This window comes from Molothrus aeneus, chromosome 4 (assembly GCF_037042795.1).
Source record: "Molothrus aeneus isolate 106 chromosome 4, BPBGC_Maene_1.0, whole genome shotgun sequence".
NCBI classification, from domain to species: Eukaryota; Metazoa; Chordata; class Aves; order Passeriformes; family Icteridae; genus Molothrus; species Molothrus aeneus.
In genome coordinates this window covers 8,181,729-8,209,110 of record NC_089649.1, presented here as the reverse complement: position 1 = coordinate 8,209,110, position 27,382 = coordinate 8,181,729, and the positions used below count along the sequence as shown (strand labels likewise).

The 27,382-nt window shown below is 46.4% G+C and overlaps 1 protein-coding gene across 1 annotated transcript in view; it reads right to left on the bottom strand.

Annotated features, from left to right (window-relative positions):
• Positions 1–27,061, bottom strand: part of FAT4 (FAT atypical cadherin 4) — a 127,450-nt gene extending 100,389 nt beyond the window's left edge. Inside the window, exon 1 of the mRNA XM_066548874.1 lies at positions 21,785–27,061. Coding sequence (XP_066404971.1) covers positions 21,785–27,061 — 5,277 coding nt within the window. The remainder of the gene's footprint in view (positions 1–21,784) is intronic.
• Positions 27,062–27,382: the final 321 nt, after the last annotated feature.

Below are 27,382 nucleotides of genomic sequence, written 5' to 3'. Positions count from 1 at the left end.
AGGGCAGACACAGGGGTTTTAAGTGCTGGTGTAGATCACTTCCCTACAGGCTCTGCTGCTAGGTGACTTACCCCTCAAACTAGAGGGAAAAAACTGGCAGCACCTACTCCAAACCTGCCAAACAGAAACATGCAAAGCTCATTAATCTGAACCAACAGGTGACTAACATTTCTGACACGTTTTGGGCGAGCTGTCACGGCACAGACTGAGTAATCCCCTTAGCGCGACAGAGCCCACACTGGGACTCCAGCCCAGCATTGTGGACCTGCACCAGAAGGTTATCCTTCCCTACAGTGGCCTTTCTCTGCTTCCCTGGTAATTTTCCTGAGCTATGGCACAAAGCTGTGAGGAGACCATCATAAGGAACATTCAGGAGTTACCCATACATTACCCTTAGGAAGATACACCATCTTTTTCGAGGCACAGCAACACAAACTCCAGTGCCAGCCATAAAAATATTTCAAATGTGATGATATAATGATGATACCCATTTCTACCCATGCCTGTGATCCTCCACACTGGATCCAAACTCCATTTGGATTGAGATGTTTATCCACAAAGAAATGATATCTCAAAAAGTAACCTGTCAACGTTGAAGCCTGTGAGGAAAGGTAAAATTCCTTCTCCTCAGCACACACATTTGTTTAGCTGACACAGGAGCACACAAACATCACAGACCCAAATGCAATGCTCTCACAGAGGTTCAGCTCTCACAAATGCATGAAACAGTTTTTTAGTTTCTTCCACCCAACATGCATGTTCTTATCCTGGCAGGAATGCCCATCGAACCCTGGTGAAGGGAGCAGTTTAATTAAAAAAAGAAACAAAAGAAAAGACTCTTAATACATTAATCCAAATGCAGACAATTCCATGTACTCTGTCTTGCATTTTACTGGAGTGGCTGGATTCAGTGTCGACACAGAGCTCCATTGCCTTGCAGGCAAAACTCAGTAGGTGCACAAACTTTTAATAAGATATTATGCCATATTAATAAAGGGAATTGAGGTGGTTTTATTACTACTAATAATTGCCATAGCAATTCTTTTAAAGTTTCACTGCCAGTAATCCTTTACCCTAGCAATTAAAGAAGCCTTAAATATCAAATTAGCTATCATACACAACTTCTCCAAAATTAATCCTCTGTATTGCAGACAAAACAATTGGTAGTTAAACAAGTGTTAAATAACTACAACATAACATGTAGCTCCAAGCTACTTACTTAAATGTCAGTGAACAAAGGTGGATGCTTTTCAATTGACTCACACAAGTAATCTCACTGGAGATAAAAGCTCTTTAAACATGATTATTTTATTAGATCACTTCTTTCACGGGTTTACTTGATGAATATCCTTGATTTGAAATGTTTGGTAATTAGCCTGGTCAAGGACAGTGATGCATTCATTACTACCCCTTACTCAACAAGAGCTATTTTTAGTATAAAAAGGCTAGATAAAATAAATAAATATATAAACAAATATTTGCTCTGAAAGGGTAGCATTTATCTCGTAAAATCTCAAAGTAAAATAAACAGATATTAAGATATTACACCAGTTTAATGATACAAGTGCTAATTCTAAATTCAGACCAAAGTAGAATGTCTGTTATGGGATTAAATGACAGGAATGAAACAATAAAAGCACAACATTATCACAGGAAAAACACTGTACTTGTTATTGCAACTCAAATGTGCCTTTGATTAACGTAGAGAAGCTCTGCAGTTCCAAACCCTTGATTTTGTAAGATTTACAGTGTAGGCACAAATCCTTATTCATGCCAATGGAAGATCAGGCAGAACTTCCAGGAGCAACAGATTATTTCCCTGCTTGCAGTAGAGGCCAGATGTGACACCAAAGGTGGGAGATGTCTGTAGCCCCACATTTCTCCTCACAGAGAAAAGCAAGGCACGATTCCTCCCAAGAATATTTCTGGGTTTCACATTCTCTGAACCTCAGAGAAAGGAAAAACAATTCTCATCTTATTTGCTGTGCCTGTGTTCATGCCAAAGTAGAATGCAACATGGAGACTGTTTAGCCAAAGTGATGGGGTTTTGTGTGTGTGTCAGGACTGTGGGCTGAGAGTCACGAGATTCTGGGCAGGTGTGCAGGGTTGAGTGCTTGGCAGAGTCAGTTCAGATGCAATGTAATATAGTGTAATATAATATAGAATAATATAGTATAAAAAAGTATTCAATTATCCTTCTGATAAGATGGAGTCAGATGCCGCCTCATCATTCTCTCCCTTCATAAGGGGTGAATCCTATAGGTGTCTACCTGAGACCAGCAAATGTCCAAGAAAAAAAAAATGCTGAACTGATTTGGCTGAATGTGGGGGGGGGGGGCTCTGAGCACCCTGGTCTAGCAGAAAGTGTCCCTGTGGGAGTTAAACTAGATGGTCTTTAGGATCCCTTGTCCCCAAACCATTCCATGACTCCAACCCATAAAAATCCTTGGTTAATTACTTGTCTTTGCAGCAGCCAAACGCTCAGCTCTTTTTTTTTGCCTTTGCTCTTTCCGTGTCAGCAGGACAGTCCCACTGTGGCCACTGCAGGCCCAGCAGCAGAGCCCTGAATGCAGCACACAAAGGGAGAACAGCTAAAGCACATAATCCCTGCGGAACAGAGGCGGCCCAGGGAAGGAGAGACCTTTCTGCTCCGCCTGGAAGGAACCGCAGGGATGCCCCGCGCCGCTCGCTTACCAAAGAGATGCCAGGCAAGTTTTTCTAAGAAAAGAAGCCTGGTTCTTAAAAAAATTGCACTGCTTCAGCAGTAAGCTCACAATGAAAAGAGAATTCTCATTTGCATCAGCTTGAAACGTCCGTGTTCTGGCGCTACAAAGCCTATGGCTGATAAAGTACTCTTTCTCCTTAGCAATAATTGTAGGGAAAACGCAAAGATCTGGCAAGATATTTGCTTCTGAAATACTTCTCTATTACCATGGAGAATTTGGAATATCCACCACTGCACTGGAACAAAATGAAGATAAAGGAGTTTGAATGCTACTATTATTGTTAGGATTTCTTTCTTCTTTTTTTAAAGGCTCTGTGGATTTCAAAGGGGCAAGAATTAATCACAGAAATAAATCAAATACCGCTGCCAGTAACAGAGCAGCAAGAAGTGTTAAACAAAAACAATAAATACAAATGATCACTCACTCAAACACACACATAGATAAGCAACATTTGGAAATTAACAATGGAGTGTAAGTCCCGTGGGTGCCACCAATGACAGAGAAAACCAGACCACAATTTCAAGAAAAAAAGTATAGTACCTGCATTTTACAGTAAAGGTATTTAAATGGATCAGAGGCTCCATCTCTTTCCCTGGGGAAGGTGACACATTCCATTTCCTTGCCCTGACCTCATCTCCCCAGCTCTCCTACAGGAGGGTCTCTACACTCTGCAAGAGGACATTTACACCAACCAAGGGTGTTTGTCTGCTCTGCTGCCAGAGCCCTCCATGCCTGGGGAAAAACCCTTTGCAAGCAGCCAAGTGCTCATCCTCAATGACCACTGGGGCTGTGGAAAACCCTGACTTGTCCTGGATGCAGCCACATTCCTTCATTCCACTCATTCCTGGAATCCATTACCCTCCCAGGATGAGAGAGGTGTTGCACCACTAACTAAATCTTTAGATAACTTTCTTATTTTTTGCCAGCTTTGTTGCAAGGCACAGGTAAAACCCAACCACTTCAACATTTCTGGCTTCAAAAGAATAGCTGCTAAACACAGAAGTTATGTTGTTAAAAATTAAAACATGAGTTTCTCTTTGATTAAAGAGAAATGTTAACACTGCAATGTGCAATTATGAAAAAAGATATAAAGACAGAGAACAGAATTTTATAGACAAAACAAGAATAGATGAAGGCTCAGTATAAAGAATATTCTAAAGAAAATGGGTTATTCTGCAGCTCCAGTTATGTCAAGGATATATACACCGTATGGCGGCCCTTCCCATTGAGGAAAGGTCCAGCCTAGCAGAGGAATCCCTTCCCACCTCAAAACAGCCACACAAGAAAGGAACCAAGTCCCAGGAGACTGTCCAGATGCTCCAAACCTGTTGAATGCTTTCATACCAATGTCCAGTGCAGAGCATTTTCAGAAAATAGAGCCACTGTCATCATTAAAAATTAATGCAAACCAGCCTGGAGCAGAATTTACATTCCTCAAAAGACAGTAAATCCTCAGGACAAGAGACCACCAGACCATCCCATCAGCATGTCACCATCCCACCAATGTTTTCAAAATCCAGGGGAGCCAGACAAAACCTATCAGCCTGTAACACAAACAATCCCTCAGAAGTATATATTAGGCTCAGATTGAAACTGTAAATCTTTCTGAGGAGATTTTCACACATTCTAAAGAGACCTAATGCCATCCTCTGTCATGATAAAATGGAATTTCCAATGCTTAGGGAGTGCACAAGCTGGCAAGTGGGAAACTACCACTAGCTGAGCTTAATATGTAGAGGGGAAAATGACTTTTAGGGCACTTATTAGATGAGAACACTGAGCTGGAAGCTGCTGATGGGCATTGACTGTGTAAGCCTCCAATGGCATATTTATAAAGTAGTTCAACAGAGGATATATCTTTCAAAACATATAAATTAAAGCCTGGTGTAACTTTCACCTAAATCTATACATAACATCTGTTAAATGGATTCAAGACTGCCACTACATTACATAAACTCTTGTTCTTGTAAAGCTGTGGTGAATCACACAGCTATATCCTACTATTCTGCTTCACATGACTGGGGGGAGAGAAGGGAAGGGAAGGAGGAGAAGGGAAGGGAAGGAGGAGAAGGGAAGCAAAAATTGTAGTGTCCCACACATGTTGGTATCTCCAAAACCCTGGAAATTGTGCAGGATTCATTCAGGAGCTACATAATTACACTTTTCAGCAAGATGCAATCATTGCTGGTGGCAACCAACACCATGGAATTACAAGTGGAATATGATAGCCATTGTCACTTGTGTTGGACAAGGTTACAATTCCCTTACTTCTAGGACAAAGTTCTCCTCTCCCCAGATGACAGAAAAATCTCACATTGGAAAGGGCACATCTCAAGCCTTGTTACTTTTCACCAAGCACTTAGAAATGTCAAGCTAGAGCAACATCATTTGGCTTAGAATTGGTAAAAATTTATCAAATCCCTGGTTTGCAATTCCAGCAGAGCAAAACACAAAAAGAAGTGTTGCTAAATCGTTCAAGGTAGGTGTTACTTAACCTGAAATCCACAGATTGTGACAGCTTTTCTCTCCCAAAACCATCAAATGTCCTGGAGCACACATGATTGTATTAAGATCTTGATAGCTATCACATGGAAATTAATGTTTCTGGCTACATTTAGTATATTGTGAAATATTTGCCTGTGTTTTTATTGTGCACAACAACAACAACTCCAACTGTGCCTCTTCTACATTCTTTTATAACCGTTTTATATGCTCAGTGGGGGGACAGAAAAAGAATTTAGTTAATCATTAAGCTTTTTCTTTCCAAAAGCAAGCCATGCTGACTGTCCCAATTAATCAACGTCTCTGGAAGTTGCAAAGGAAATTTAATGCACTGTTTCTGCTTCAGAATCCTTTACTCTAAACACCAGCCTTCTGGTTTTCAAATGAAGAAATACACACACAGCTGAAGGAATGAAGAAATACACACACAGCTACTTGCTGTAATCATAATAAAATTGATTTTGGAGTGGTGGTAAAAGGTATATTTCAGCCCACTAAATGCAATTCTTTCATTCCAATACAAGTTTCTGAAATGAAAATTAAAAAAAAAATATGAGTAAACTGAATTTCTTATGGGGAGATTGCCACCTAAACATGATTAAGTATTTCTGAACCACTGAATTTCACACCCTTCCATCTGCAGGTGAAGCTGGAGCCTCAGAAAGGTGGACCTGTCACCACCAATCTGCTCTCTAGCATTCCAGAAGGATTTCCTGGTTGCTATTCCCAGTAGAAACAGAAACCTGTATCTACTGTGGGATCTACTACTGAAATTTAGCCAAAGCCCAAATATAGTGGCTTACTTTAAGCAAGGCACACAGCTCCCTGTGTGGACAACAAGTCCCTACATAAGTCAGGCAAAACAGCCAATTTTTGTCTTTTTAAAACTATGCCACAACAGAATGCCTCTAAATTAATACTCAATTATTTGCAATTCTATGAGAAGGGAGCAATGCATTTGTATTCTGGAGTTTGACTTCTCAGCCCAGGCTCCCACAAAACTGCTCCCCATCAAGCTGCCCTGCAGCAAAACTTATCCCCAGTTCTTGTCCTTGGAGCACTGTGCTACCACCATTGTTTTCTATTGCTTTTCACAGAGCTCCAGCCATGTAAAGTGCCTAACTATGGGCTGCAGAATGTCTTGATTTCTTTATTTCCGTGGCAAGGGCCAAGCTTTTTGTTATGTGTTTAGTGTTTACCCCGTGTCACTTTCAATATAGATTTTAATTTCCACAAATAGAAGGTCCTTCTCATGTACTCAGGGCCTTATTTTCTGCTTGGTTATACCAATGTAAATTAAGAGCAATTGAACTAAATAAAACAGAGTTACAGCAAAGGAAAATTAGCATAACAGAAAGGAAAGCCAGTCCACTGTTTAGTAATAATTTCTTTCATATACTCCAGATTCTCATGCTCATACATCCATTAGAGAGCCAAAGCTGTAATAACAATGTTATATTTTCACAGGAAAAAAAAATGTAGCATTTTCTCACTCACACAAAGGGGCTTTTTTTTTTTAAGAAGAGGGAATGTAGCTGGACTGCATTTATTTTTCTATTTGTACAGTGGTAGCCACAATTAATAATCATAATATTAGGGTGCATTTTTAGAAGAGACTGTTTGTACATGTGAGACCTCATGGCATCAGAAAAGCACGCTCATTTTTATGGCACTAAATCTCAGAAGGTAAGACTGTCTCCTTCCATCAGTTCTGAGCAGTTTTACTGTTGTAAACTGTATTTCCATGGGTGTTTTAAAAACAGATACACATGGGGTGATCAAGGAAGGACAAAAAGAGTATCTAGAAGACAACAGACCAAATTAGCCCTGATTTGGATGAAGCTTAGTTACATCATTAGGAATATGACTTCACAATTACATTTTTAATACCTTAGTTTCTATGAAAAACAACTGTGGCATTTCAACTTAATGCCTGCAAATTGAAAAAAAAAAGATATCCAAAATTAAACTTATTTGCCCTAGTGTGAAGTCTCCTGTACCATTTTTCTTCCATGCTCACTGGGAAGAACACCTTGGAGATTTCCAGCTACACTACCACCATCACTCACAAGACAAAGATCTTAGGGTTCTCTAAAGGAATTGCCTCTCTAAAGATTTTGCTTTAAAGAGGGGAAAAAAGGCCTTGCTTCTACTCCCTTCTCCTCAGCCTTGCCCTGATGGATGGTGTTGGTCATGGGTGGAACAGCTCTGACAGACTTGGAACAGCCACCACGTCTGGTGGCAGTGATTTATTTCTGCAAGCAGCTCTAAAGTTCAGACATGACACTTCCAGATAGCAGTGACCAGTTAATTTCTAGAACAATAAATAACAAATGCTAAGAAGAACTGGGCTTTGCCCAGATTTAGACTCTGTGGGACTTGTTATTCCTTAACACATTCCTGTCCTGCGGTGGCCTGGCTTTCACCAGGCAGAGCTGGGCACCTCCTTCTTGGAGGTCAGGACATTTATGTGTACATGGGTGTCTTCTGTAGATACACACATGCACCTCATGTTTACACACAGCTATCATAAAGCATGGCAATAAATAAATAATCACAGTGATAAATCACCTGGGGGTCCAGGAGACACAAAGGGGCCATGTAAGAGGAGAGCTGGTTGTGAGCAGAGGCAGCCACGCGCTTCCAAGGCACCTCAGTCCAATTTTTAGGAGCTACTTTAGGCAGTGGATGGGGATTTTTCTATTAGCAGATAAGAACTGAAGGCTGGACAGCATGACATAAATCCCTGAAGATCCATTATTGTTCATTTGTTACAGAAACCTAAAAGGAGGGCTTAGCTCCAGCCTTTGGCGTCCTACTGAGGAGTATTGAATTTACTCAACTCCTTTCCTAGGCTGTAAAATGGATCAAAATAAACAAATCATACAATGCAGTTGTCTTCCTCCCCTCTTACCCGTCCCTCACACACAAACTCAAAACAGTGCTGAGGAGAAAGAATTTAAAAAAAAAACCAAACCAACACAATAAGAGACACCTTTATCAGCCTCAGCCATCTGTGTTCCTTTAGTCTGATCCAAGCATTTTGGCAGGCGTGTGTGCAGCTTGCTCCTACCCCATATCATCCTGCCCTGCAAGAAAACGTCCCCTCCCTCTTCCTCCCCTCTCTGCTGCTGCAGGTCAGGCAATGTTCTGAGGTTTTTAATTCCAGAACTTGAAATAACAAGGTATTGGTGCATATGTTTAATTAATTACAATCTCAACACAAACACTTAACCTTGTTTGAGGAACTGCAACCCCACTTGGTAGCTTGGCCCAAAAAACAAACAGATGTCAAAAAACCCACACAACTTTCCGTGCTGACCACAGGAATTACCTGGAGTTTAGAAATGTACAGGTAGAAATAAAATAAAATAGGCTAATTACTCAAAAGTTTAAAATGCAGGAGCTAAAGGCACTGCTAAAGAAAGAAAACGGTGGTAAGAAAACCACCACCACCATAAATTAGTTTCCAGACAATCTGACATGACCCTACTGGGGTTAAAAATCTGGATTTTCATTAATGTGTTCACTGAAATCATAAAGGCTCAAATTCTTTCCTCAAAGCAAGTAGGCATAAAAACATTTATCAGGCAACTTTCAAAGGGACTAGAATCATGCTCAGGAAAAAAAAAAGTCATTTAAATACACTCAGAAATGCAGGTCTCAAAAGATTAAGAGTACAATCAACTACTAAATTTGCCTTCTGTTTCTAAACAGCCTTGTAATAGCAACATGTCTTCAATATTTCAGGAAGCATGACACTTTGACAGATTAAAAAGAAATGTTGCATTGAAAAGAATAAAGAATGAAAATGGGGAAAGCACCAGGAACCCTGAAGTGTAATATTATAGAATAAAACCCCTATGGAAAATTCAAGCTTTAAACACATCTACTACAAAAGTACAGCACAGCTCTGGCATCTTATTTATTCCTCTGAACTACTTCAGGAGAATTCTCTTAATTTATCAAAAATGATCCAGAAAGGAGTTGACATGAAAAGCACTCAGCTCAGCTCTCTCCAAGGAACAATTCTCTCCTAGTACACTCGGAGGGAAACAGAATCACTTATTTCCCCATGCACAGTGCCCATGGCAAACATAAAACCCTCCAGCTTAAAGTAGTGGTTTTCTGTCCTAATATACACACATGCCATACATGATGGGAACTTGGATTTTTTCCCTCCCCAAATGCTTCAGGATGCTGCAGATCAAATTCCTGTTTTGAAAGCCAATTAGCACTGAAATTACACAGAGCCACACTCTCTAGTGTTGGATACTACTTAAATTAATTTGGTACAGGTAGGATATAAATTCTGTTCATAGCCTAGAGAAAGGACTACACATCTGGGTAGGTGAAACATCATATACATGTTCTTGGAACTAATAGTCTTCTCCTAGATTGGCCCAAAAAACAAACTGATGTCAAAAGACCCACAAAACTTTCAGTGCTGAAAAGTGTGTGTTATTATAAAATTACATGTTTGCCTTAAAACCCAAAGAGGACTAGGTATGGAGCACTTGTTTAAAACATTACATTAATGTTCTTATTTCTGTTTTAGACAAAAAAAAAATCTTCAAAAGGCTTCAGAAGCATTAAAATTCAAACAAACTATCTCCAAAGAAATCCTTGAGGAAAATACTTACAATGATTTTATAACCAAAACTAACACTCATGAGCCTAACTCATTGGGTTGAAAGTTGTCTTCTGTTAATTTCTGCTTCAGCAGTAGATGAAAACCTTGCATCAGCAGCAGCATCAGGGCAGAGTTATGGCCCAGCCCAGAGCAGCTCCACAGGTGACACGTGGCAGAAAGGCCCTGGCAGGACAGCACAGCCTGCTCCCAAAGGCAGGACACTCACATGGGTGCTGCTGCTCCAGCTCTGCTCTCCAGGAGAGAGCACAGGAAGGAGCTGTGAGGCCCCATCCGGTGATGGAGGCCTCCAAAAGCAGCTGCTGTCCTAACCCAGCTCATAAATCCCCTCTTGGTTCCCCATCAGCAACAGAGACAGCCAAGCTCTGTACTCTTAAGATGCCCCATAAAAGAGAGATCCAACTAAGGGCCTGGAAGGGAGTCAGAAGTAACTTGTAAAACACAAAGGCTCCAGCTCATCAGTTTTATCAGTGCCATTCATAAACAATTTAATAAGAAGGAGATGACATGAGGGCTGGAGCACCTCTTGTGTCAGGTCAGGCTGACAGAGCTGGGTTGTTCAGCCTGGAGAAGAGTGCAGGGGGACTTCAGAGCACCTAAAGGGTCTACGAGAGAGCTGGAGAGAGACTGCTTACAAGGCTCAATATATGGCTCACATATATAAGGCTCACAAACCTATTCCCATTCATTTCACTTAAACATCCATGAGAAAACCCTGTCTTCGCGTTTCAGCTCTATTAGAGAATCCAAACCAGCTTCACAGAGCTCTTGGGAGTCATATTATCCTCACAGGGGCACTGCAGGGAACCCAAACTTGCCCATGGGATGATGCCACCCTTGGGACAGAGCGTAGAGGGCGGGAAGGTGATGAACTGCAACAAGATGCTCTTCTCCAAAAGGAGCCCCCAAAGCTCCTTCCACCTGTCTGAGCCTCAGAGCTGCTGAGTGCCTTTCTGTCTGTAGCCCTGGATGGCTGCATTAATTGCAGCAGAACCCTTGCACCCTTATTTAAGGCCAAGATCACTTAGTGAGACTGTGTCAACACAAGCCACAGCCTACCTACCATCAGCATGCATGTGTGATGGCTACAGACACAAAATGCTGAGGCAAACTCTTGTTTCCATTACTTTCTGCATAGCTGTTGGCACATAAATTACCACTTCATAACAGGCCCTTTGAAATTCTTTTGCATTAACTAATGCAGCTCGATGTATTTTTACAGTGTGATCATGGCTATCAGTTTCCATCTGTTCTACTGTCCTTTTGGAATGTTTTCCCTGTGAGGAAGTAAACAAAAATAGAGCACTGTAAAAACAAACCTGCCTGACAGTCTAGACTGAGGGTCTAATTAAAAATAAGATTTATTAGAATAGAGAGAAACGTCTCAGTAAAACAAAGACACAGTTTCTCTAACGTATCTGCTATTATTCTTGGCAAAGCCCAGTCAGGCTATAAATTCACTGAAACAAATCAGTATGGCACTGATGCACCACTCTGATCTAGCACTGCTTTTCCAGACTTGGGGGACATGTGAGGAAAACTCTTTGTTTCACTTCAATTTCAGTCCCCATAAATTCCTTTTTTTAACTGGGACAGGAGTGTGCTAGGGCTTGTCTCCACAGAGTAAGAAACCAAACTGAGTTACCAGCAGTGCTGCTCCCTAGTCTAGACACAGTTAAAACAAACTGTACCAGCAGAACTATGTCATGCCAGGGGCTTGCTTTGATATAAATTAAATGGACACCTTGCTCCTGGAGGGGTGAGGAGGGGCAACTAAAACTTGGAGAGACTCAGAACATGGAAACTGCTGCTGGTCAAAAGGGAATGAGCATCCTTTGGTGAGGTGCAGCCTCAGAGAAACTGCACAAGAGTCAGCACAAGAACAACAGCAAAGGTCCCAGACACCACCACCAACACAGCCCTGCCCCAGTAAAAACACAGGTGAGAACTGGGGATACCAAAAGGGCAAAGCAAGCTTTGGAGACCAACTTCTGGAGCAAATGGGCAGCCACTCATTGCTTCACCTAACACGGAAAGAACACTGCACTCCCTCAGCCCTGGGGATATCATTTTACATGGAAAAGGACTCACTTATTAACATCTATAGGACCCAAGAACCATTTGGAGATTCGTATGAAGAATTTAACACTTAGCAAAAATAAGCACATGAAAACTTTGCCCTGTTTTTTTGGCTATAATTTCTAGTGTTTGCACTAGAGACACATGAAAAATACTATTTTCCATAATAAAGAATGTTGTTTTTAGAAGTCTAGTGATTTTTAACATAAAAATTATTAGGTGACCTCACATGCAAAAATGCCCAAAGGCTGCTAAAATAGCAAAGAAATGAGAAATTCTAGATATTAAGAACATGTAGCAAGACAGATTCATTAAAGAAATTAGAAAGGATGAAAAAAGAGCCAACTTTGAACCAAAACACACAAATTGGTTTTGAATTGTTTTCCACATAAGGAACATTCATCTCCCACTCTAGTTCAAGGACAGCTTAGAGATCCTTTTTCAGATCATGCAAATGACAGCAGTAACTTAAATAATTACACATTTCTTAGAACCAGCAATATCAGTTTTAGGAAGAGAAAAAAAAAAGTGTCTTTGGAGCTGGGACAAGGCAGCAGATTTTCATTGTTTACTCTAACATTTCATAAGCAGTTTCCTTTTTCAGGCAACAATTGATGTGCCATGTATCGTTAAAGAACGAACCAATTTATAAATAGCATGAATACAAGGAGAACCCCATTGTTCTGATTTGCGCTGGTAAATATGAGACATGCCAGATAAGACTTCTCTGAAGTGGGTTTCTAATTCCCTTACTAAATTTAAAGCCTTGCATTAGCCAGCTGGGCTGGAGAAGCAGCACCTTCAGTGTCTGGCCCCACCAGGCCACCCCTGTTCCTCTCTCAGTGGGATGGTGAATGACACCACAGCCCTGGAGCAGAACCCAGCTCCAGGCTGCAGGAGTGACACAGAGCTAGCTCAGCCACAGGACACAGCCTGGGCTGGGACAAAAAGCTCCACAGCAGCTCCTCACACCGTGCAACCCTAGGTTTATGGCAAGGGCTGCAGTTCCTGCTGAGTCAAGGCAAACCCTCCTGTGATTGTCTTTCCAGCAGGCCAGGGCCATTCACTCTGCCTCTCTTCATTAAGGTCCAGATTTTAACCAAGCATTGTCTGAAATCCCCACATCTTACCTGAATAAGGAAAAAACACATCCCAGCTTGGAGGTCCAAGATGCCCAACAATGTCAATCTGTCACAGCTGAGACAGCCACAATACACAGAGTATCACCAGACAATTCCAGAAGGCTTCAGACCACACAGAGTAACACCACAACACTTCAGAAGGCTGCAGGTATCTACCCTTCTTGTCCTTCAGCCCAGCCTTTTGTTCCCTCCTGTTGATGCCCTGCACCTGTGTGCCCTCTGCTCCCTTTGGTGCTTGCTCAGTGCCCCTGGGCACTCCTTACCTTCAATGCTGCTCACCTGTTCTGCACAGCTGTAGCCAATGAGGGGTGAGGCTTGGCCACAGCCCCACCCCAATTCCCACAAACTGTGTGCCTACCACTGCTCTGCCAAAATCCTGCCATCTTCCCATATCACTTTGCTCCTTGTGCTCTCAGGATTTTTCTTTTCAATACCCTTTTACCACACTTCTTTTGGCCTTTAGGAAGCCCTTCAGTCATAAAGAATTCAAAAGTTTTGTGACTTTTAACAAAGCAAAAATTTGGCCCTGGAACATTTGCACACAAAAGGATCTGTTCTACAGCATTATGGATTAAAAGTTTTCTTATAACTCCCATCTACTGTCCAAACCAAGATGCATCATCTTATTTGCCACCTACTATCTTTCTGGAATCCAGTATTGTAACCATGAACACACATGGGGAAAGGCCTAAACTCCAGTGTTACCCTAATTACTTGTGGTTATTAATCATAGATTAGCTTTTGAGCTTCAGCATTGCCCAGAGCTACAAACAAGTTGTCCTGGTTTGAAAGACTTTAAAGAGGTGGGAACTCTGAAATGGGTAACCTCCCCTTGATTCCAACCAATCCCTTTCTACCAATAAGGAACAAGTGAACGGATATATGCGATAAGATATCATTGAAAAAAAAAAAACAAAAACAAACAAACAAAAAAAACCAAACAACCAAAAAACCCACCAAAAAACCCCAGCAACAGCAACAAACTGACCTGGGAATAAGAAAACATTGAAAACTAAAAACACCCCATAGGCAAATGCAGTGATCCTCAGGAGTTTTTGACACATATTAAATTGTTAAAAAAATAACAAAAGATTGACCAAAACATTGTTTCCAATTTTTGGAATTATGTCAGATGCAAAGAGCACTGAACTCAAAGCTTCTTTTTAACCAAAGGGCTCTGAATTAGAGTATAAGTAAAAACCTGCTTTGACTTCAGTTTCATGTTCTTTTGTACATTTAAGCTAATCAACAACCACAATTCTTTGATAATGACAGTTAGGAATGACTGATTTTTAGGAAACATCTGTGTCCCTTCCTAAACACACCACAGTAAAAGAGCTACTTTTCAACTTGGTCTAACTGGACAATTGTTTGAGAAAATTCAGCGATACAGGCCCAACATCGAATTCCCTTAACATGAGAGGCCTACAAATAAGCAAAGGCCTCAGACCTGACAAGTTCCACTGGGTTTTATGGGGGGACCAATCATCACTGATGACCTGTACTAAGACCTAGGCCTACTCAACCCATCCATCTGCTGATGGACCTGTTCCCATTTCTGCTCTTCCACTACAGCCGTGCCTGACATGGACAGAGTCCCTGCCAGCGCCCACAAGGACACCTTCCCTAAGGGAGGGGAATGGAGCCCGCAGAGATTCCTGATTGTGACACCAGAGGGACTGGAGTGACATCACCACCCAGGCCTGAGGTACATAGGTTGTGGTGCATCAACACACCTTGCAGTTGAGGAGTGGATCGCTGAGAAGGAGCTTGCCCAAGGCTACTGAGCCAGTTTTGGTGCCTCTGAGGCAGTTCATAGGCGTTTCTCTTGACTCAAGGAAAGATCGGTACATTTTGTCAGGAGGATAAAGGCCTGCAGTGCTGCGGCACACATACAACAGGCATTCCTCCATACCCACGATGGCGCAGCAGAGAGCTGCTGAGAAGCGTCCTCCTGGGAAGGAGCGAGGTGAGAGCCAAGTCTCCCTCCCCACAGCTCCCCATGGCTGGCAGAGGGGCAGCAGCCAAGAGCAGCAGAAAGGGGAAGCAGGAGCTCTGCAGAATCAGCCCAGAGTGGAGGCCCTCCTCTGACGGGCCAGGCTGGGCTGTGGCCTCTGGCACTTCCAGGCCCTTAAGGCAACCCAGCAGGGCCTTGGGGACAATGCTGCAGGGACATTTCCCGAGTGCTGTGAGGTGCTCACACCACCTCCCCTCTCTCTCTCTCTCTCTCCCCAATGCACTCTGTGTCACCGGGCAGAGGCAGACACAAAGAGAAGCGGCCGCCTCTCCGTACAGCCCAGGCTGGAGCAGACCCACCGCCGCTCATGGAGACAGCGGGCCCAAGACTCGGGCAGCCAGATGGGAAAACCCATCCGGCTCAACCGTGTGCCCCTGCTGCGTGCTGCGATCAGCCGCCCCAGCCCCAGCACCACCACTAAGGAGGTGCCAAGGCTGTCCCAGGCCATGGGGCTGACCCAGGCCATGGGGCTGGTCAGCAGCAGCAGCCGCGGCCGCAGCTTCCCCTGCCAAAAGCGGGCCCTGAAGCGCGGCCGCCCACAGGGAGCCAGAGAGCCGCAGGCACCCGAGAGCCCGCTGGCAAAGCGCCGCAGGATGGAGCATGTGGCAGCCCAGAGCGCTGGGACCAGCAGCCAGGTGGCAGTGCAGCTGTTCCAGGACACTCCGCCACCCAGGAGCCGAGCAGTTCTGTACATGCCACCCTGGATCTTGCCCCGCTCCCAGGCGGGGCCGATTCGTACCAGGCAGATCTGGCAGCAGCAGCGGCGAGAGAAGAAGCCCTACAGTCGGCCCGAAAACCAGAGCAGGACCAGACAAGCACCAACCCCTGGTGCTCACCCCCGTCACCCCTAAAAACAAAGTTTTCTCTTTGTTTCAACTGGGAGATTCCACATTCCTTTTTCCAGTCATCTGCAGCTGATGTCCACACAGGGCCCTCAGCTCAGTGAGACACTCCAGCACGTGTGTGCCCTCAAACACCCAACCCGTCCCACGGCAACACCCAGTGTCATGATGTCCCATGGCCTGGAGATACCGGCCCTGCTTCTGCCAGGGGAAAAACAGAACGCTGCAAAAGGGCCAAGGAGATTTTGCAAGCATTCCTGGCTCAGGCGGCCTCAAGCAGGAGGGCACAGCTCTACCTGCTGCAGGTGCCCAGGAGGGAAAATCATGGATGCATCAGGATTATTCTTCTCCCAACACAGCCCAGGCACATTTCAATCTACCACTGCTGCCACTGAGGTTGCACATACCAGCCTGGAGAGTAACTGGGCTAGTACAGCTCATGCTGAGAAGGCAAAACTAAGCCCAGCCCCTCCTCAGTAAAAATACACAGCATCTGAAAAAAAATAGGCAGCACCCTCCTGTCCTCTGCAAATGGGACAAAAAGTTTAAAAAGTATAAAAAAATTAAACAGGTTTTGGAGAAGATACAGGTCAGACTGCGTGAGGCTGGAAAAGACTGTACCAGTTCTCAGAGGAAAATTAGTAGGAAATCCCTTCTTTCTGCTATTAAAATCTCAGGCTGTTGCCATCAGACACTCAAGCCACAAGAAAAGTGCTTCAGCACCAGCATCCAACTGAGCACCTGCTTGATCCACCTCAGTGGAAAGACATCACTTTGCAAGCAGAATTCCTCCTCTGAGTTACACACAACATATTTTTTCCAACTGGAAGTGCTACTGGGTTTTGTTACCCAGCATTTAATATTAAATTGTGTAAGTATTTGAAATGAAAAGGGAATGAAAACTCACAGTATTTAAAGAAAATTGGCTGCAAAACTCCAATATTTGCACCATTCTAAAAAGGGAACCAAGGTACCACAAGTCCTAAATGACTCATCACTAGAGCTCTCTCAAACAAGGAATAAAGCCTAAGAGGTAAATGAACAGATAGATTTGAATTTTATTGGGCATTAATACAGCTTGACAAAGGATTAGGTTGTTTGCAAAACACCTTTACTTTGATTCAGAGATTAGTTTGGGTTTTCCTTCAAATTCCAGAGAGCTGGCAACAGATCTCTGGGTGGTGTCCACAGGCCAGGGCAGTCAGGGCAAGGCAAGGGCCAACAGCTCATGGGAAGCAGCAGAAAAAAGCACCATGGAATGGGCTGAAGGTGGGATGGGAACAGGATGGAGGGACCTCTGCTCCCACCTGAGCTGGCCTGTGGGTGGAACTGTGATGAATAAACATCCACTTGAACCCAAAGGGAATTCTGCACTCCTATCTGGGGTCCCCAGCATAAGAACATGGACCCACTGGAGTGACTCCAGAGAAGGGTCACAGCAATGATCCAAGGGCTGGATCTTCTGCTATGGAGATGGGCTGAGAGACCTGGGCTTGTTCAGCCTGGAGAAGAGAAGGCTCCAGGGAGACATCAAAGCGCCTCTCAGTGCCTAAAGGGCACCAACCTTCTCAAACCCTGCCATGGTTACCCACTCCAGTCCTGGAATGTTCCACTGCCTCAGAAACTGGACATGGCTGCTTGTCACAGCACATGTCACAGCTGAGACAGCCACAACACACAGAGTTCCACCACACAATTTCAGAAGGTTTTAAGCATTTTCCAATCCACAGGAACACCTTTCCTCATCAGAAGGCTTCTGGTGCCTGCCCACACAGAGTAACACCACAGCACTTCAGAAGGCTGCAAGCATCTGCCCTTCTTGTCCTTCAGGCCAGCCTTTGATCCCCTCCTGTTGATGCCCTGCACCTGTGTGCCCTCTGCTCCCTTTGGTGCTTGGTCAGTGCCCCTGGGCACTCCTTACCTTCAATGCTGCTCACACCTGCAGCCCATTGGGGTTGAGGTTTGTCCACAGTCCCACCCCAATTACCACAAACTCTGTGCCTACAGCAACCATGAAGCACTCACAAGATGAAGCTACAAAAAGAAAACCCAGAGTCCCATTTCACCCTGTCTGCAAATGAAGACAATGCCCCTCTTCTGAGAGGACATGAACATTCCCAGGTGAAAAGCACTAACAGGACCACTGATCTGCCTCTCCATGTATTGCCATTTTCAAATCAATTCACCACTAAATCTTTCAGTTCAAGTTTATACACCTTCCTCAGGTACACCCTTCTGCTCCCTTCCTTAGGAGCTCTGAACCTTTTTAAAGTACATGAAAGATGGTGAGGAGTTCAGCTCCCAAAGTGTTACCCCCTCTCAAATGGCACAGATGATGCATAAATCCCTATAAATTATACACATAGGGTCACAACTCCCTTCAAGGAAGCCACGCACTGAAGGGTTAAACACACAAACTGCAGATCCTGTCTAATTCCTCTCAATCCCTGGTTACACAGCACAGAAGATGAGGTATTGTCCCTGGGTTCCTATTATTGCTGCCAGACACAAAGCAGGGTACAACACAGGGCACCCAAAATATCCCACAGCATGCAGTGCTTGTCTGGGTAGGCAGGGCTGAGGGGAGTCATGAGGTGTGCAAAGGATGCCAGCAGGCATTAGCCCTTCTATATTAAATACAAAATCATGGTGGTGAAACCCTCAGCCCTGCCCAAAAGGTTAAAAGAGGACTTATTTATGTTGGAAAACCAAGAGAAAGGAGTTTAGCAGCTGCTGAAGGGTTTTTTCCCCAGCGGAAACATTAAAATAGGTATGGAATGGCAAACTGAAGGGACCCCTTCAAGACACCTACATTATTCTTTTTCACCTGAGATCAACAGTGATGATTGTATTAACCTAATGATTAACAGGGGGAAAAGCTGAGACTGATGACCAAACACATTCACACAATGTCAAATCATCTGGTCTGTCACTGTAGATTACAAAGAGGATAAAAAATCCAAAATAAAATTTAAAACAACCTTTCAGATTCAACCACTACCATCCAAAATTACATCATCTAGCTGTAAAATACACTGGAAGAAGCACTTGACTTTTCCTTAGAATCTCAAATATTTGGTATTTGAAGAAAGCGTTACCTCACTACTTGCATTTTCCTGACACACACCCCACCAGCACTTTTCTTTCCATATAGTAACAACAAACACGGAAACATACACAAGATAAAAAGCTAGTGATGAAAACATAAACCACAAATTGTAAACAAACATTTTGTTTCCTAAACTTTTGTTGTTACTTTACTGAAATTAACAGAACCCTTCCATTTCAAGGCATGTCAGCTGCTCTGGGTTTAGCAAGGATTCCCCACAGTCCTGCCATTGCAAAGTTCTGCCCTTGGACACTCTGTTCACAAAGCACCTACAGGGGATGGATGAGAAATACTGAAAAGATACTTCCTTCTTCAGTTAGGGCACTAGGTGGATCTTTTCCATATATTTGGTATTATTTTAGAAGGTAAATAAATTAGTGACAGAATTTGGGGGGGGGGGGGGGGGAAATCAAACCACTTCCCAAGGACAAGGATTAATTCACTTCTCGAGCAAGTGGTTTCACGCAAGCCTGCTCTTCTTTTATACTGCCTGCTGGCCAGACAAAGCCTAGTCACTGTTTCAAAACTGTAAATATCTCTATTTCACCCCAGGTGCCTGTCACCCAAACCCACTGCTGCAGTCTGTATTAGACAAAAGATCCATTAACTTCCTTACTCCCGCTGCTCTCCTCGCCAATCTCACTCTGCACGTTTAGCACTGGGCAGCTCCCCGTGCTCAGTGGTTCTCTCACATGCCACACTGCAATTAAAATGATTTCTGTCATCAGGGCAGAGAGCATGGCAGGCAATGAAGAATAATCACATAGACATTGTTAAGACTATCCTATTACTGGTTTTCCCTTTTCTTTAACCATACCAAGACACAAAACCCAACACTCTTCATTAGAGAAGAAAGAAAATACACAATATACTCATGTTTCCCCCCCCCAAAAAAAAAAAAACCAAACCAAAACCAACAAACAAAATCAAATAGAAAACAATATATAAATATATGAAACAAAAGTTGTGTTGCTTATCCAGCACCCACTGACAGTCAGCTTGCACCCAGAATATCACTGTAGCAGTTCTTGTGCTGGACAGCAAAACGCCTTCCAGAGAAATTCCATCAGTTAAGAGGAAGACTGCATATGGTTATGGTTTTGAAAGCTGAAAGCTGATTACAATTTATAATACATTTATAAAGAACCACAGTAAGCTAATTACATTTGGGAGAAGGCACATTTTAGAGGCTATAAAGATACAAGCAGTAATAGGACATTCTAACTCCCAATTATGCCTCTAAGTGTTCTTTACAGAATAAAGCATTTGCTTGTGATTTCAGAAGTGGTTTGCATTCAACAATGTAAAACTTGTTTGAAGTCTCAATGGTTGTTCTCTTCCCTGCTCAGCAAATACTCATGTTAAATGCTTTTACAACATGTAAGAATACTGCAGCCAAAGGGCTGGGTCTCCTACGAGTCCTTCCCCAGCCAACAAACTCTTTGCTCAAACTCAGAGCTGAAGGGTCGTGCTCCAAATGCCCAATGACAACGGCCTGATCCTCAAAACAACTTCCATCGAGACAAAATGTGACACAATAGTAAGGTAAAAATTATAAAGGTGTATCTTTTACACATTGTTAGCAGAGGTACAAAGCCCTGCACATCAGGAATATTCTCATAAAAACAGCATGAATTACTGAAACCAGCAGCACTGCTAAACAGGTCTTCTTCCAGTACTCTACTGTTGGTCAAAACATCACCATCAGTAGCACATTGCACACACAGCAGGATGGGATCACACCTCTGAGATGGAACAGTGCTCAAAATCCCTGACAATCACTTCAGAGAGGATCTGTCACTGTATAGGGGAGCAACATCACACACAGATATACTTAACCTGCAGAAGAAACAACCAAAGCAGCTATGAGGAGAAAAAAATCCACAGCTGTCAAGTAAGAATTGGAAATACCACTTTTGCTAAGATCAAACAAAAAAAAAACCCCAAACCTGCAAACCACCACAGTATCAAAACTAACGCTTCATTCCAGGAGGAAGTGTGGCTGGGGGATCTGTAGGGCTGGGCAGCACTGAGGGGTATGTTCAGCCAGAGAGGGAAATGGTTAAACCACTATACACCACCACCATCCTCTCCTGGCTGGCCCACTCAGCAGTGCCAGCCCCAAATTCCCAGGAATGGCAAGTCAAAGGCCATGGTGAAGTGCAGAAGGCAGCTCTAGGAGATGCTGCAACTTAAAGCAAACACAAAACTCATTCTCACATCAGACTTTTCAGTATTACCACAGAAGACAGCAGGAGCAGTGTGAATGATCAGCTCTGTGACTGAAAACAGAGCAAATACAACACTTGTACTTCACAGATGATGTTCCAAACCTGGTTTCCACCCATTGCTTTTCAAGCTAGTCAGGCAGAAAACCTTTAAAGACTCTTCAGTCAAGGCAAATGGCTTTGTGATAGGGAAGTTTCCGACTAAAATGTTACATTTTTACCACCTGTCACATCCAGGAAGAGAAACAAAACCATTTTCATACTCATCAGTGAGTTAGGTAGAAAAGCAGCCAAAATTGGAGGTGTGTGAGGAGACCTGTCATCTGAGGGACTTAGCCAGGCAGGGATGGCAAGAACGTCCATGACATGAGCTGCTCAGAGCCCATGCTCATGCCCAACACTGGCACCACAACTTCAGTGAAAAACCAACCATAATCCTGGAATTAGACAGGAATAACAAGACAAATAATTACTGAATAAACCTTTACCTCAGCTCGCTGCGTGCGGGGCAAAACTGACGACTTCTCAATGGCATAAACATCCACCAGGTAGAGCCGTGCTCCTTGCTCCCTGTCCAGGATGGCAGCGGTCTGGATGACGCCGGTGTGGCGCCCGATGGTGAAGAGGCGCCCGAGGCTCCTGTCCTCGCACCGAACAGACACGATGTAATATTCCACCTGCGCCTCCGCGCCCCGCGGGCTCGCCGCCTCCAGGGAGATCACGTTCGTCCCGATGGGCTCGCCCTCCTTCAGGATGGTGATGTATTTTGGCTGAGTGAAAACAGGCCCATCAACCCCCTGCAGAATTATAGTCATCTCAGTGGTGGATTTTCTCCTTTCGGGGCCCAGGTCGGTGGCAGAAACGATGAGGTTGTAGATGAGCTGAGAAGGCACCAAGGCTGAGGCCACTCTCAAATCTCCGCTGTAGCGGTCCACGATGAAGGTTTCGGTGTCTCCATTGACTATCTCATACTCCACCTCCCCATTGGCACCCTCGTCAGGATCTGCAGCGATAATGGTGGTCAGGATGGAGCCGATCACCACCGAGGGGTCGGCTGCGAGGGCGTTCTGCGACACGAACACGGGCACGTTGTCGTTCTGATCCGTCACCAGGATGGTCACGTTCTTGAGGGCAAAGCGCCTGGACTCCACGGGAACGGCCTGGTCGGTGGCTTTGACCGTCAGCTCAAAGAGATTGGCAAACTCCCGATCGATTTCAGCGTTGGTAAATATCGTCCCTCTCACCTCGTCGATACGGAAGTGATTGCCCCTCGGCATCTGCTGGATGATTGCATACGTTAGCTGCCCGTTAATATCCGCGTCTGGATCGTGAGCAGTCACAGAAAGGACAGAGCTGCCCACAGGAACGTTCTCAACAATTGACTTAAATATGTCTCCCGGAGGAAAATGAGGAGGGTTATCATTGAAATCCCTGACGTGTATGACCACTGACATGGTAGAGGATCGCGGGGGCCTCCCTTGGTCTTTTGCCGTTATGTTTAGCTTATACAGAGATTGTGTCTCAAAGTCCAGTTTCTTGGCAAGGAAAATACTCCCAGTGTTGGGACTGATGCTAAAGGTCCCATGATTGTTTGTCCCTGTAATGCTGTAGTGGAGGTCAGCGTTGTCACCTGAATCAGAATCAGTGGCAGTGACAGACGACACAAGCTCACCAACCCTCATATTTTCCAAGACATCCACTAACAGGGTTGATTTAGGGAAGGAAGGGCTGTTGTCATTTTCATCCAACACATCAATGCTCAACATGCAAGTTGAACTTAGGGGAACGGCTCCAGAGTCTACTGCTTGGATGACAAGGGAATACGATGCAGTAGCCTCGTAATCTAGTCTGCCTACTAAGGTCACTTGGCCTGTGCTGCTGTCTATTACAAAGTGATTTTCTTCATTTCCCTTGATTACAGAATACTGAATCAACCCATTAACCCCTTCATCAACATCTGAGGCAGAAACTCGCAGCACTTGTGTCAGATTTGCTGCCAATTCTGATATAGTAGCTTGGTAAAGATCTTTCAAAAACTTGGGGGCGTTATCATTGATGTCTTTCATGTAGATCTGTACAGTTGCCTGATCTTTCAGAGGCTTTGGCAACCCCTGATCTGTGGCTATTACTGTAAGGCTAAATACTGCAGCTCCCCTCTGCCTCATGAGAGCTTCTCTGTCAAACTGATGAGTGCTCCTGATTTCCCCAGTTACTGTGTTCAGCTCAAAATCTGGCTGCATATGTTCAAATGAATACCTGACCTCACCGTTCGGCCCAAAGTCTTTATCTATAGCATTTATTTTACCCACGTACGACCCACCTCTCTGTTCCTCTTCAAAATAAAACACATAGTTGGTACTGTTGAACAGGGGCCTGTTATCATTTACATCCTCCAGAATCACAGTAACATTCACAGTAGCATTGAGTGGTTCTACTGCTCTATCAGAGGCAACAACCAGTAAAACATATCTTTCCTGAAGCTCACGGTCCAGTTCACTTTTTATATACAGCTGGCCATCTGGGAATATGCCAAAGGCATCCCCAGCATTTCCTTCAATTATACTGTAAGCTATTTCACCGTTCACTCCCGAGTCTTTGTCAGAAGCCTGTACTTTAAAGAACCTGGAATTCACAGGCTCTGACTCCAAAATAGTAATTTCATAGGAAAGCTGGTCAAATACAGGCGGGTTATCATTCACATCATGGACAGAGACAGTCAGGATAAAGGTGGAAGACAGCTGAGGCACCCCCATATCCGAGGCCAGGATTTCGACCTGGTAAGACCCAGCATTTATGTCAAGCGGCCCCGTTAAGCTTATAGCACCAGTTTGTTCATTGATTGAGAACAAGCCCTTTGGGTTTTGCTTAAGGCTGTAAAGGACCATGCCATTAACACCTTCATCAGGATCAAGGGCTTTGGCCTGGAATATGGTATGCCCAGCTTTCCAGTTCTCAACAACATTTACACTTTCCACCACTTGAATGAAGTGTGGAGAATTGTCATTTAAGTCTTTGACAGTTATATTGACCACGGCATCGCCAGTTATCGCCCCACCCCTAGCAACCACCTTCAGCTGGTAAAATGCTTGCTCCTCCCTGTCAATGATACTGGCTGTGGTGATCTGCCCAGTCACCCTGTTGATGGCAAACACGCCCCTCTGGTCACCCGTGGTAATGAGGTAACTGATGTTGGTGTTGAGGTCCATGGTGGAAGCAAAAACAGTACCTACATGGTAACCCAGGGCAACGTTTTCAAAGACAACAAAACTGTACGTGCCCTGGCTGAAAACAGGGGGGTTGTCCTGGGTGTCCAAGACAGTGATGGTGACGATGGCTTGGTTCTGAGACTGAAGATGGCCACCGTCAGTGGCCACAATCTGCAACTGGTAAGCAGTTTTCTCCTCCCTGTCCAGGGCTATTTTTGTTGTGATGACCCCCGTCTGCCCATGGACCTGAAACCTGGAGGTATCTCCAGCTGAGATGCTGTACTTGACTGTCCCATTGGGGCCCAGATCGGGGTCCGTGGCAGACACGGTGGTCACATAGGTTCCAGCTGGCTCGTTCTCTTGGATGTGGGCAAAATACTGAATGGGGTAAAACACGGGGCTATTGTCATTCACATCCAGGATGGTCACGTTAACTCGGGCTACAGAAGAAAGGGGAGGAGAGCCCAAATCAGTGGCCAAGACCTGCAAGGAGAAGTGAGACTGCTCCTCCCGGTCCAGCTGTGAGACGGTGCTGAGCTTGCCTGAAACCGGGTCCAGGCGAAACATCTGGCGAGGGGTTACAGAGGAGGGGCCAACTGCTGCCAGTGCTGGCTCAGCTTCCTGCAGGGAGAAGCGGACAGTCCCATTGTCCCCCAGGTCCCCATCAGTGGCACTCAGGACAAGCAGCTCAGTTCCTGATGGGGAGTTTTCAGCCAGGGACACCTGGTAACCCTCAGGCTGACTGAAGCGAGGCTTGTTGTCATTGACATCCAGGACGGTCACCATCAGCTGTGCGTAGGAGAACTTGGGCTGCACACCCTGGTCACGGGCGCTGATGTTGAGCACCACCTGAGAAGCAGTCTCCCGGTCCAGCCTGCTGGAGCTGGATGTGCCCGTGGCAGTGCCACCCTCGGGGACAGCCGTGGTGACCAGCCCGCTGTGCTCGCTGATGCAGAACCAGCCCAGCTCGTTGCCCGAGACGATGCTGTACTTGAGGTTGGCGTTGAGGCCCGAGTCACGGTCCGTGGCGCTGAGGCCCCGCACGTAGCTGCCCGGGGGCACGTCCTCGCTGATGTTCACGCTGTACACCGACTGCCCGAATACGGGGGGATGGTCGTTGATGTCATTCACAAAGATCACCAGGCTGGCCACCGAGGAGCGGCTCACGGGAGCTGCCACCGCTCCCTCTGGGGTGAAGACGGACGTGGGGGAGCCTGGAGGCGGCGGTGGGGCCCCGTAGTTATCCGCCACCGCCACGGTAAGGTTATAGGCCGGGATGCGCTCCCGGTCCAGCGCGGCCGCTACCTTGATGAGGCTGAGGTTGGGTACCTTGCTGCTGTGCACCTCGAAGTGCCGCTGCTCGTTTCCCGCCAGGATGGACACGGAGATGTTCCCGTTGGCCGCTGGAGAGTCGGCATCGCTCACCGTCAGCAGGGCCACCACCGTGCCGGGGGCCGCGTTCTCATCCACGGAGGCGAACCGGGAGGTGGCCGGGAAGTAGCGGAACTTGACCCGGGGCTCGTTGTCGTTGACGTCGAGCAGGCGGATGAGGGCCTCGGCCCGGCCGCTCAGCGCCGGCACCCCGCGGTCCATGGCCTGCACCGTCAGCGAGTACTGCTGCCGCACCTCGTAGTCCAAGCGCTCACGGATGCGGATCACCCCGCTCTCGGGGTCCACCTCGAAGGGGAGGCTGCCAGCCCCGTCCCCAGCCCCGCTGCCATCGCCTCCTTCGAGGCGGTAGCGGATGTCAGCGTTGGTGCCCTCATCGGCATCGGCCGCAGTCACCTGGAGAACGCTGGCCCCGACGGGCGCGTCCTCAGGCACTCGTGCCTGGTAAAGAGTCTGGCTGAAGATGGGGGGGTTGTCATTGATATCCTGGACGGTGACATTGACCTGAAGGTACCCTCGCCGACGGGGCTCGCCCTTGTCCTCCACCTGCACCAACAGCTGGTAGGTGGGGGTGGCCTCCCGGTCCAGCCCTCCGCGGGAAACCAGGTGCAGGAAGGCGCCCTCACCGCTGGGGTTGAGGGTGATGTTCAGGCGGAAGCGACCCTCCTCGTTGCCGGCCACGATCCGATAGGAGCCGTGGTCCACGCCATTGGTGCCACTGTCGGCGTCGGTGGCAGTGTCCAGGATGAGCTGGCGCCCGCTGCCCGTGTCCTCCTTGAAAGTCACCACGATGGAGGGGTCGGGGAAGACGGGCGCGTTGTCGTTGAGGTCGAGCACCAGGACGCGCACCTCGCTGGGGTAGGTGGGCTGGCTGGAGAGCACCACCAGGTCCACCACGTCGCTGGCCAGGCTCTCGCGGTCGATGGTGGCGCGGGTGTGCAGGGCGCCCGAGGTGGCGTTGATGGCGAAGAGCTCGTGGTGCTCGCTCAGGCGGTAGGTGAAGCCGGGCCGGGTGGCGATGGTGCCCACCCAAGTGCCGGGCGGCTGCTCCTCCAGCACCCGGAACACCTGGCGCGGCTCCGCGGCGGCGGCGCTCCCCAGCGGCGGCAGCAGCGGCAGCAGCAGCGACAGCAGCAGCGGCGGCCCGCGGGCGGCGGGGGGGCGGCCCATGGCGACCCGGGGGCGCAGCGCCCTGAGGGGGCGGCCCGGCGCCGCCGCTTGCCCCGCTCCCGCTGCCCCCTCACGGCACCCGCGGACGCTGCGCTCCGGACGCGGACGGCAGCGGAGCAGGCGGCGCGCCGCCCTCACGGGACGCTCGGGCTCCCGCTCTGCCTGTGCCGCCGCTCCTCCCGCCGCCGCTCCGGGGCTGAGGGGCGGCCGGGGGCGCCGCGCCTCATCGCCGCTCAGCAGCCGCAGCCGCTACCGCCGGGGCCCCCGTGGCCCGCCGCTCCCGCGCGGTGCCCGCCGCCCCGCCGGCATGCCCGGGCGCAC